This window comes from Callorhinus ursinus, unplaced genomic scaffold (genome assembly GCF_003265705.2).
Source record: "Callorhinus ursinus isolate GAN/ISIS: 27379988/994484 unplaced genomic scaffold, GSC_fseal_2.0 scaffold10, whole genome shotgun sequence".
In the NCBI taxonomy this organism is placed as follows: Eukaryota; Metazoa; Chordata; class Mammalia; order Carnivora; family Otariidae; genus Callorhinus; species Callorhinus ursinus.
This window is the reverse complement of record NW_027397072.1, coordinates 72190223-72202808: the sequence shown is the minus strand read 5'-3', so window position 1 is coordinate 72202808 and position 12586 is coordinate 72190223. Positions and strand designations below refer to the sequence as shown.

At 35.0% G+C, this 12586-nt stretch overlaps 1 protein-coding gene across 4 annotated transcripts in view; it reads left to right on the top strand.

The window, feature by feature from the left end:
- The window catches only part of FOXN2 (forkhead box N2), a 63702-nt gene extending 57561 nt beyond the window's left edge, over positions 1-6141 (top strand). For all 4 annotated transcript variants that reach the window (XM_025868864.2, XM_025868863.2, XM_073897741.1 and 1 more), the window contains exon 6: positions 1759-6141. In XM_025868864.2, coding sequence (XP_025724649.1) covers positions 1759-2282 — 524 coding nt within the window. In that variant the 3' untranslated portion in view covers positions 2283-6141. The remainder of the gene's footprint in view (positions 1-1758) is intronic.
- Positions 6142-12586: the final 6445 nt, after the last annotated feature.

Genomic DNA, 12586 nt, shown 5'->3' with positions numbered 1-12586 from the left:
AATATTAGGTGTTAATTGTGGGAACTGGATATTGTCATACACTGTAAGATGTAAATTAGTACAACCATTTTGGAACACAATTTGAAAATACCAGCTACAAATGCAAAGCAAAACCTCAGTGAGATCTCATGCCAGTCAGAATGTCTAGTATCAGAAAGACAAGAAATGACAAGTGTTGATGAGAATGTAGAGAAAAGGGAACCTGCTGTTGGTGAGAATGCGAATTGGTGCAGCCACTATGAAAAACAGTATGGAGGTTCCTCAATAAACTAAAAATAGAAGTACCATACCATCCTGTAATTCTACCTCTGGATATTTACCTGAGGAAAAGAAAGACACTTAATTCGAAAAGATACATGCACCCCTGTGTTTATTGCAGCATTATTTGCATAGCCAAGATGTGGAAGCAAACAACCTCTGTCCATCAGTAGATGAGTGGATGAAGATGTGATATATATACACAATGGAATATTACTCCGCCATAAAAAAAGAATGAAATCTTGACATTCTTGACAACATAAATGGACCTAGAGAGTTTTATGCTAAGTGAAATAAGCCAGAGAAAGACAAATTCTGTATGATTTCACTCATATGGAATCTAAAAAGCAAAACACATGAACAAACCAAAAACAAATGGATGCCTGGATGGCTCAGTCTGTTAAGTGCCTGACTCTTGATTTTGGCTCAGGTCATGATCTCAGGGTCGTGAGATGGAGCCCTGAGATGAGGCTCCATGTTCAGTGTGGAGTGTGCTTGTCCCTCTCCCTCCCCATCTGCCCCTCTCCTCACTTGTTCTCTCTCTGTCAAATAAATAAAAATCTTAGGGAAAAAAAAAAAACAAAAACGGACACCTGGGTGGCTCAGTCAGTTAAGCATCTGCCTTTGGCTCAGGTCATGATCCCAGAGTCCTAGGGCCTGCTTCTCCCTCTGCCTGCCGCTCCCCATTTGTGCACATGGCACACGTGTGCTCTCTCTGTCAAATAAATAAGTAAAATCTTAAAAAAACAAACAAACAGACTTACAAATACAGAGAACAAACTGGTGGTTGCCAGGGGGAAGGAGGGTGGGGGGTGAGTGAAATAAGTGCAGGCAATTAAGAGGTTACAAATTTCCAGTTAAAAAATAAATCACAGGGAGTTAAAAAGTACAGCATAGGGAATATAGTCAATAATACTGTAATAACTTTATATGGTGACTACACAAGGTGAGCATTACATAATGTATATAGAATTATCAAATCACTATGTTGTACTCCTAAAACTAATATAAGATTGTATATAAACTATACTTCAGTTAAAAAAAAACAATTATAATTTGAAATGTATATATTCTTTTACTTAATAATTCTGTTTCTTGGTATTCTAGAAGAATATTTGCATATGTGTAAGAAGAGGCGTCTAGAATGATTTTCATTGCAGTATTATTCACAGTAGTGAAAAATTGGAAAAACCTAAATATCAATAAGAAAATGGTTAGCTCAACAGTGGCACATTCCCATTGAGGCATTCTGTACGAACAGCTCAAAACAATTATATTTTTCATGGAAAGGTCAAGACATATCATTAAGTGATTTTAAAATAGTTCAAGTTAATACCTACAGGATGATATGTGGTCTAAGTAAAAAAGAAACAAGTGAACAAAAACCTACAGAACATTACTAACCCTAAAGCACTACTCAGTAGTGATACAGTAGTTTAAATGGCCTTTTCTTGCAATCAGATGCATTTGACCTATTGATGGAAGTTTTCTTTTCCACAGGTGAGAAGCCTCTTCCTCTTAAAACAGCAATGCAAAAAAAGAGGAGTTACAGCAATGCATTTAATCATCCCAGTAGTGTGCGATTGCAAGAGAGTGATTCTTTGGCCACGAGCATTGATCCAAAAGAAGACCACAATTACAGTGCAAGCAGCATGGCCGCACAGCGCTGTGCGTCCAGGTCTAGTGTGTCTTCTCTGTCCTCTGTGGATGAGGCATATGAATTTATCCCAAAGAGTAGCCATGTGGGAAGTGATGGCAGCGAAGGATTTCACAGTGAAGAAGATACAGATGTTGATTATGAAGATGATCCTCTTGGAGACAGTGGCTATGCATCACAGGCTTGTGCAGATGCCTCTGAAAAAGGGCAGCCAGGCAAAAAGATGCGCAAACAGTTATGTCAAGAAATTGATGAGGAGCTCAAAGAGGCGGCTGGATCTCTGCTCCACCTTGCTGGAATCCGAACATGTCTGGGTTCCCTAATAAGTACTGCAAAGACACAAAATCAAAGGCAGCGGAAAAAATAGAAATACTTATTAGTGTGAAATTATTTTAAAGTGTGGCAATACTCTTCTACTTAATTCTTTACCAGGGATATCAAAGCCATAATGGACTTCTTTTGTTTTAGGGTGGGGGAGGGGTGCTAATTACTTGTTTATTTCACAACATGTTTGTTTTGATTTTTATTAAATAATTGCTGTTAGGATCATGCCCAACCATAGTTATGCTGCCAAGTCCTAAAAGCATAATTTTTGTGATAAGTGTCTCTAAGATTTGGAAATTTTTATATAAGAAAATCCACAGCCTGTCTTAAAACTTGTAGGAAAAATCTTTTATTCTGTTAATGTGTTAACGTGTAAGAATTGGCAACTCTGTAACTTTTTTTCATTTTCTTTTCCAATCATTTGTAATTAACTGTAGTTGCTGATCCAGCTAAAAATGTTGCTGATGTCTTTCTCACATACTTCTCTCTGGACACATGCAATCCAGTAGAATGAGATTTGGATTTTTTTATTTTGTCTTAATTTTAATTTTTAATTATCTTTTGTTGAAGCATGGACAAAGTTGAATATAAATTGGAAAAGATCCTAGATGTCTAGAAAGCTCCTTTTGGCTACATAGGCAGGAAGTATAGCAAAGAGTTTTGAAATTTAGAAAAGGCAGTTTTGTGGTAAAATTTCAAATAAGAACACTCCAATTCCTATTATAATATTATCTTTGAATTTTTTTTTACTTCCCAGATGTTGCATAACATTTATTGGGGCCTTTTGTTCATTCCCAAAGTGCTTTGCAACCATTTTAGCCACTAGCTGTCTTTGTTGAGTAAAAATAACCCATATATAGCCATAAAGTATGTTATGGAATTAACACTCATTTTGACACACTTTTTGCAATAAGAGAATCTTTCACTTGTTAAATGGACTACATTCTGGGAATTTTGTAGTAGGAATGGAGTGTAACCTAATGTAAACATTTTGAATACTTATTACTTCTGTCCTCTTAAATAAAGATAGATCATTTAGGAAAAAACTTCTGTCCAAGGTTTGTATGAATTAAGTTTGTATTACTAATTAAATTTAAGAGGATTTAACAAAACTGTAGAAACCAAGTACCTTCATGAGTTTCAAAATTCATATAAAATTAAATCTTATACAGTACACCCTTTGGGGGAGGCAATATAATAACGTATGTGCCATTTATTCCATGCTAAAAGATTTTATGTTGCTGTTCCAAAGGTGCATTGACAAAGCACCTTTTTTTTTAAGTATTTGAACAAATCTGCTTTATGAGACATTTTTCCATATCATTTTTATAGTTTGACTATATTAATTTAGAAAGAACACAGGATACTAATAAAACCAAACTTACTCATTATATATATTTTTTTACAGTGGTGGAAGCAACTTTCCAAAATTCAGTCTTATCTCATGGTGCATTCTGTTTTATAACAATGACCTTGTTTTCATTTTTCTGATAATTTCTGTATACATGTACATACATACATACATAGGCTCGTGATTTTGGTTGGTTACTTTCAGCTGTTTCTATGACTAAAGCATTTTCTTGGATTTTTTTTAAAGAGGTATTTTTATTTTAACTTGTAAACTTTATTTGGGCAAAACTGTCAGATGAGAAGCATAATGAAAACATCTTTTTCAATTGGCAAAACTTTAAGCCAGAGCCAGGGATAACAACATTAATATTATCTGTCCTGTTTCCATGTTAATTGTAATTGAACTTGGATAGCCACATTAATAGAATCGGTGCTGTTGAAATACAGTAATTTTTAAATTTGTTGATAATGAAAAATAGTTTTTAAGTATGCAGGATGAGGTATTTGGGGTTGTTTTTTTCTTCATTTTTGTCATATCTACTACAGAAAATGGCTAATCCAAGTTAACACCTTTTACATAGACAGTGACTATAACACACCAAAAAATGCTTATACCACAGTATAAGTAGTACACAGATTATAAAAATCATTTCAATAACAATATCTTAAAGCTGTTTATGGTGGCCCTCTGGATAGACCTTAGTAACAGTGTGTTTCAGTGACCTGGTTCCAGTTTATTTTGTTCTACTGAAATTCTGTACCCCAGATGTTCTCTCTGGTTCCTGTCCATTAGATAATTACTCTTCATAAGCAGAGGAGGATGATTTAAGATAAAGAGGGGGAGAGTTGTTCCCCCTTTAAGAGGGATCTTCAAAATTAATTTGGCTTAATATAAATAACAATAATTCTTTAAACTTAATATTCTCTCCCTCTTCGAATTTAAAAGTTTAAATGCATCACTAGCAAAGACAACGCTTTCATACTAAAAGCTAATGGGAAGAAGTCATATGGTATTTTACACTTAATATACAGAACTTAGTGCATCACTTTTTCCATTTGCTGATTTACCGAGGCAGTTATTTTTAAGGGGAAGTACCTTTTTAATTATGATTCCCCCATTATTACTTTCATAGATACTATGATCCCATTCCTCAGGTGTGTTGAGATAAAAACATGGCTAATAACCACCCAATTAAGGAAAGTCGTTTCAAGTCCTATGGACTGGAAATTGTATTTCTAATAATATATTAATAAATTATACTGTAATAGAAACAGCTTGGCAATCCCAGAGAGGTTATATATGTTCCAGCATATTTTAAGACTGTGATTTAAGCTAACATAATTTGCCTTACATCAATATAAATTGTTATAACCAATTCTAGTTTATAATAGATTTCTAGTGAAGTTTTGACTCAGCACAATTAATCTTCATCTTTCCCATCCCAAATAGAATCAGTGTTTCTTGAATATAGATTTTTGAAATTTATTTGTGCAATATATTACTAAATTCATTAATATTTTATTTTACCTTTCAAATTCAGAGAAAGAAAACATACATGTATTCATGGAAAATCTAATTATTGGTGGATTGCCTCCTTTTTTCCACCTTTGAGCCTTTCCTTTCTTCCCTATAGCCAGCATGACTTCTCTTAACTTAGATTCCCCTGTATATAGTAAGGCTTAGAATATACATTTTTTTCTTTTGCTACTTTCTGAGGCATTATGTAAAAGGTTCGTATTAGGTGGTCAGTTAAATATATGTAAGCACGAATTCAAAGGTAGAGAAAGTGTTGAGGGAATGTGTGTGTCTTTGTAGACGAGGAGGCCTTTCCTAGCAATTTAATCAACAGATGTGAATAATTCACAAAGCTGTAAAGATTTGTCTTAAATACTACAGTAACTTAACAACCATTTGTGAAGACCACACATTTAATTAAAGGCTTTCTGGTTTACATATACTTTACAGGTTTTTTTTTTTTTTGTTAGTTTGAAATGTGTAAACTTTGATTTAAACAAAGTTTACTTCACTATATTAATGATGTACTCAAAATATTTATTGAAAGACAAAGTAGAGTATTTTAATGTTATACCTGCCATTTTTTCTTAAAGCACATTTATTTCTGCATCTAACTGCCAGTGCCATTGTTGTACATTTCTTATTAAACTAAGTGCTTCATTTTAAAGTATTATGTTGCCATCATATAGTGTATAAAAATGTATAATTGCCAATTCACTGTAACTATTTATTTTCAAATGAAAGTGTAAGAATGCTTTCTGATTCAAGAAATTTGAGTTATTAAACTGGTTTCCTTATCCTCTTTTCTAATGTAGCATAAAAATTGCCTTGAGTTTGAGTTATAACTGCCAGTAGATGACCAGTCACAAGTGAACCACTTCTCAGTTGCCAGTCTTTGTTCATATTAAAAGCAACCTAACAGATATTTAGTTTTTGTATCTAATCTCTGATTATTAAAATGTTTATAAAGTTTATTTTTACCAAAGAGATGCAATTCATTATGATAAAGTATTGCAGAATAAACCTTGTTTTATAACATTGGTGTACTTTCTCTGTCCTTTTGAGGTGGGTAGTGTAGATGTAAGTGGCTCATACTTATACATACACACGCCCTTTCCATTTTGGTGTTACAAAGTTGAAGTCATACAAATGAAAAATAAAGTTTCAATTTCAGAATTCTTAAAAGTCTTTTTTAAGTATTGTTTCCCTGGTTTTTACAAGCCATTTTAATCATTTTGAAAGCTAAAATAGTGTTAATTCCATTTTTCTCTTCCTGAAGATGAACTTCTTTTCCTGTGCATATATAAGATATTTTGAAATATAAGAAAAATTGAGCAGATTATGAAATTAAGATTATTTCTAAATATAGTAGTTGTTACTTCAACAATTCCCAGTAATACCATGTGTTTAAAAATTGGGGCATCCATTATAAAATGAAATAATCTACAACCAGTATCTTAATTTTAATCCCCCACCCCCCACTTCCCTTTGAAATTCTGTGCTAGTAATTTAAATGGTATTAGTTATGTAGAGTTGTTTATTTAAAATGAGTCAAATGAGACAGCCATATTGATTTAAACTACCACGTTCTCTAAGGCCTAACTCCTTCCAAAGTACCTTTTTGATAGACAAAATTTTACCAAACATAGGCATTTGGGACTCATGTATTTATTCCTTAAGAGTTTTATTCTCACTATTGCATTCATCTAGCTCATACTAGTTCTGAAGGGGGAAGAAATAGATACCATTTTTAGAGAAATAATTTACTAAAATATGGGTTAAAACATTTAGTCTTTCCCTCAAGAATTTCGGGACATGCTAATTTGCTAGTTGTTTTTTTTTAACTGGAAATAAAGCTCACAGAAATGTAGATGTTAAACTGTTGAAAATCTTTAAGAAGGAAAACAATTATTAATCTTAGTGTTACTATGTTTCATGAAACTTTAAATAGAGAACTGTTAGAAGCTGTCAACTGCAAATTGAAATAGCCAAGTGCTACACATGTGTTTGATAGTTTGTGTTCCAAAAGTTTGTTTACAAGTGCATTCTTGGAAGAGGCATTTTTCACTGAACTCAAGGCAAGTTAGGAAGCCTTATTTACCTCATAATGTAGTGGATAAACAACGCCTTTTTAACTAAAAGTGATTCTTACACAAAATTTTTGTATAAATGGATTTACTTCCATTATAGATTTTCCTCAACTTTGAGATTTTGGTTCAAGTAAATACCTATAAATCAATCTTGTGGGGAAAATTTAATAAAAGCAGAAACTAGCAATTGGACAGAAAGGAGACATTGTAGAGGATATTAGGGGAGATTTTAGAACCCAAGAGGTTTTTTTTTTTAAGATTTTTTTTTATTTTAGGAGGTGGGGGAGGGGCATGGTGCTCCAGGCAGGGCTCGGGCAGGGCTTGATCCTAGGACCCCAAGACTATGGTACTGAGCTGAAACCAAGAGTTGGTCAGGTCAACCAACTGAGCCACCCAGGCACCCCTAATGGCTGAGGATTCTTTTTTTTTTTTAAGGTTTTTTTTAGGTTTTTTTTTAGATTTTATTAATTTGAGAGAGAGGGAGTGCAGGGTGGGGGAGCTGGGTAGAGGGAGAAAAAAGCCCACTCCACGCTGAAAGCAGCTCAGTGCGAGACTCTATCCCACAACCCCGAGATCGTGACCTGAGCCAAAACCAAGAGTACAACGCTTACCGACTGAGCCATACAGGCACCCCAGTGGTTGAGAATTCTTAAGTGGAGACTGCAGCCACATAAAGTACTCTGCAGTGTACTAAATTTATATGATGATCTTGTATATCAGGAAAGGAATTGAGAAAAAATTCCACACCCTTGGTAAACTGAGCATTTTTTCTGGGAATGCAAGATACTGCCACTTTGGAAGAAAGGTTGGTGGCTTCCTACAAAATAAACATATTCTTACTGTATTATCCAGCAGTTATGCTCCGTGGCATTTCCCCAAATGAGTTGAAAATATGTCCACACAAAAACCTGCACACAATTCTTTTTTTTTTTTTAAGATTTTATTTATTTATTTGAGAGAGAGCGAAAGAGAGAGTGCACAAGCAGTGGGGAGAGGGAGAAGCAGGCCCCCCGCTGAGCTGGGAGCCCAACATGGGGCTTGATCCCAGAACCCTGGGACCATGACCTGAGTTGAAAGCAGATGCTTAACCAACTGAGCCACCCAGGCACCCCCCTGCACACAACCCTTATAGAAGCTTTATTCACGGGGCGCCTGGGTAGTTTAGTTGGTTAAGCATCCAACTTGATTTCAGCACAGGTCATGATCTCAGGGTCGTGAGATCGAGCCCCACATCAGGATCCATTCTTGGCAAGGAGTTTGCTTCTCTCTCTCTGTCTCTACCTCTGCCTCTCCCCCAACTCTCATGTCTTCTTTCTCTCTCTCAAATAAGTAAATAAATCTTTTTTTAAAAAAATTTTATTCATAATTATTAAAAACTTAGAAGCAACCAAGATGTCCTTCAATATGTGAATGGCTAAACAAACTCTAGTATATATCCATATATCTATATAAACTATAGTAATATCCATACAATGGAATATTATTCAGCCATAAAAAGAAATGAGCTATTAACATCTCTCCAACAAAGATATACAAATGGACAACAAGCATGTGAAAAGATACTAAACATCACTAATTATTAGGTAAAATGTAAATCAAAACCAGAATGAGATACCACATCACATCACATTAGGATGGTTAGTATTTAAAAAACTAAAAACAAAGTAACAAGTGTTGGCAAGGATGTGAAAGAGCCAGTACCCTTGTACACTGTTGGTGGAAATGTTAAATGGTACAGCTCCTATGGAAAGTATATGGGAGTTCCTAAAGAAATAAAAAATATATATGATCCAGCAATTACACTTCTAGGCATATACCCCAAAGAAGTAAAAGCAAGGTCTCAAAGTAGTATTTGTATACCCATGTTCATCACAGCATTATTCACAATAGCAAAAATGGAAGCAACTCAGGTGTCCATTGATGGATGAATGGCTAAACAAAATGTGGTATTATATATACAATGAAATATTATTCAGCCTTAAAAAAGAAGGAAATTTTGACACGTGTTATAACACAGAAGAACCTTGAGGGTACTATGTTAAGTGAAATAAACAAGTCACAAAAAGATACACACTGTATGATTCCACTCTAGTGAAGTACCTGGAGTCATTTAATTGATACAAAGTGAAAGGGTGGTTGGAGGTTTTCGGAAGAGGGAAATGGGGAGTTGTTTTTTAACGAGCATGGGGTATGAGTTTTGCAAGATGAAAGAGTTCTAGAGATTTGTTGCACAATTGGTTGTACTTAACACAACTAGAAACAAACAACAACAACAAAAAGAAATGAGCTATCAAGTCACAAAAAGACATGGAAGAATATTAAATGCATATTGCTAAGTGAAAGAAGCCAATCTGAAAAAGCTACATACTGTGATTCCAACTCTATGACATCCTGTAAAAAAGCAAAATTATGGAGACAGTAAAAAGATCAGTGGTTGCCAGGGATTTCAGAGGGAGGAGACACGAATAGGTGGAGCAAGGAAGAAACCACCTTTATTTACAGCCAACATGACTGTGTCAGTAAAAAAGCCTAAGGAATCTACAAAAGGCAACTAGAACTAATAAATAAATTTATCAAGACCTCATGATACTGTCAATATTTTCAAAATCAGTTGTACTTCAGTATATTACCAATAAGCTTGGAACATGAAATTTAAAAAAATTACCATCTGCAGTAGTTTACAAAAAATGAAATACAGAGGAGCAAATTTAAATATCCAATTGTTGCAAAATATCTGCCAGACCTGTGCAATGAAAACTATAAAACATTGCTGAAAGAATATAAGAAGATCTAAGTAAATGAACAGATACACTGTGTTTGAGGATTCAAAGACTTAAATATTGTTAAGATGTCACTTCTCTCCAGATTGATCTATACCTTCAATTCAATCCCAACCAAAATGTAAAAGGCTTCTTTGAGGAAATTGACAGGCTGATTCTAAAATTTATATGGAAATGCAAATGACTTAGTATAGCCTAAATAATTGCAAAAAAAAAAGTTGAATGTATTGTGCTACCTGATTTCAAAATTTATTATACAGCTATAATAATTAAACAGTATGGTATTTGACATAAGTTTAAATAGAGAGATGGATGGAACAGCATAGTCCAGAAATAAAATCTACACATATATGAGCAATTGATTTTTAACAAATGTCTGAAGTTAACTCAAAGGTTTAAGGATAATTTTTTTAACAAATGGTGTTGGAACCATTGGATATACATGTGGGGAATGACAGACCTTGACTCTTAGCTCTCAGAATACATAAAAATATATTGGAAATCAATTATAGACCTAAATGTTAAAACTAACATTGGAAGACTTTTAGAAGAAAACAGAAGAAAATCTTTTTGACCTCAGAGTAAGCAAAGATTTCTTAGAACACACAAAGCATAATCCATAAGAGAAAAAAATTATAAACTGATCTTCATCAAAATTAAAAACTCCTACTCTCTAAAAGACACCATTAAGAAAATGAACAGGCAAACAACACATTGGGAAAAAATCTTCACAACACATATATATGATAAGCACTTGTATTCAGAATATATAAAGAGCTTCTACAACTCAATATCAAGGAGACACAAACCCAGTACAGAAGCAGTAAAAGATTGAAACAGACCATTGACCAAAGAAGATACATGAATAGCTAATAAGAGCATGGAAAGATGCTCAACATCATTAGTCATCAGGGAAGCGTATACTGAAACCCCAATGCAGTGCTTCTACACATCCAAGAGAAAGTCTGAAATTGAAAAGTGTTAAAAGACAATTAAAAGTCAATACCAAGTGTTTTTTTAAATGTGAAGCAATCATGGATCTCCTGTGTTGCTGGTGAGAATGGAAAATGGCACAACCACTTTGGAAAACAGTTCAGCAATTTCTTATAAAGCTAAGGGTGCAGTTGTCATATAGCCCAGTGTATTAGTTTGCTAGGGCTCCTATGATAAAATACCACTGACTGGATGACTTAAAAACCCAAAATTTATTTTCTCACAGTTCTGGAGGCTAGAAGCCCAAGATCATGGCGTCCAGCAGGTTTTGGTTTCTTCTGAGATTCGCCCCTTGGCTTACAGAAGGCTGTCTTGCTCTGCCCTCATGTGCCTTTTCCTTTGTGTTTGTGCCCCCCTGGCATCTCTTTTGTGCCTCTTTTTTTCTCCAAGTTCTTTCTTCTCACAAGGACACCAGTCAGATTGGATTAGGACCCACTCTAAATGGCCTAATTTTAACTTAATTTCTTCTTTGAAGGCCCTATCTCCAATACAGTCACATTCTGAGATCCTGGAGTTCATTCCCTCAAGATATGAATTTGGGGCAGGGGCCATACAGATCAGCCCAGAACACCCAGCAATTCCACTCCCAGGTTTTTACCCAGGAGAAATGAAAGATTTGTGTTTTAAAGGTTCACAACAGCCATACTCAAGATGGCTCCAAAATGGAAACAACCTAACTGCTATCACCAGGTGAATAAAAACATTATGGTGAATCCTGAGAAGAGATCACTACTCAGAAGTAAGAAGAAACAAACTGCTGATGCTAGTAACAATGTAAATAAAACCAGTCTTAAAAGAATACACACCATGTGATTCCATTTACATGGAATTTTAGAAAAGACAAATGGAATCTATAGGGACAGAAAGTAGATCAGTCCGCTGCCCAGGGCCGGGGTGTGTGTGTGTGTGTGTGTGTGTGTGTGTGTGTGTGTGTGTGTGTGTTTGTGGAAGGGGGTGAGAGCTAAGAACCGTCCACCTACAGAGGAGAGAAAAGCTCCTTGGGATTCGAATTTCTTTTTTTACAAAACAAAAATAATGTGTCCTATTTGAACTGCAGAATAAGGAAGATAATAAAAATGTGTCAGTAAGCCAACAGATGAGAAGTTGAAATACATTCAACAGCTCTGTTACTTTCAGAGATGAGAGTTGAATAAAAAAAAACCTTGGTTTTGGCTCAGGTCGTGATTTCAGGGTCCTGGGATCAAGCCCCACGTCGGGCTCCGCAGTGAATGTGTAGTCTGCTTGGGATTCTCTCTCCTTCTGCCCCTCTCTCTCTCTCTAAAAATAAACAAATAAATCTTTTAAGACAAAAACAAACAAAAACCTTGAAGTCAGACTGATGGCTTCCACATAGACTCTGAGATGCACTTGGGAGAGAGAAATCTTAAACGGCTTTTGGGGAGGGTTTGGTAGGTGTGGGGGACAAGTTGCTAGAAGTTCAATGGCTCTTTTTACAAAATTAAGTGAAGACCTACCTGAAGCTGATTTACTAATCTGTGATGGGCCCAGATCAGTCTAGAATACTCTAACAACTACTTATTGAGTGTTTTCTACTCAACAGCATGTGAGAACTAAGCCAAGCATTTGGATATTGCTTGTTATCTCATTTAATCTTCAC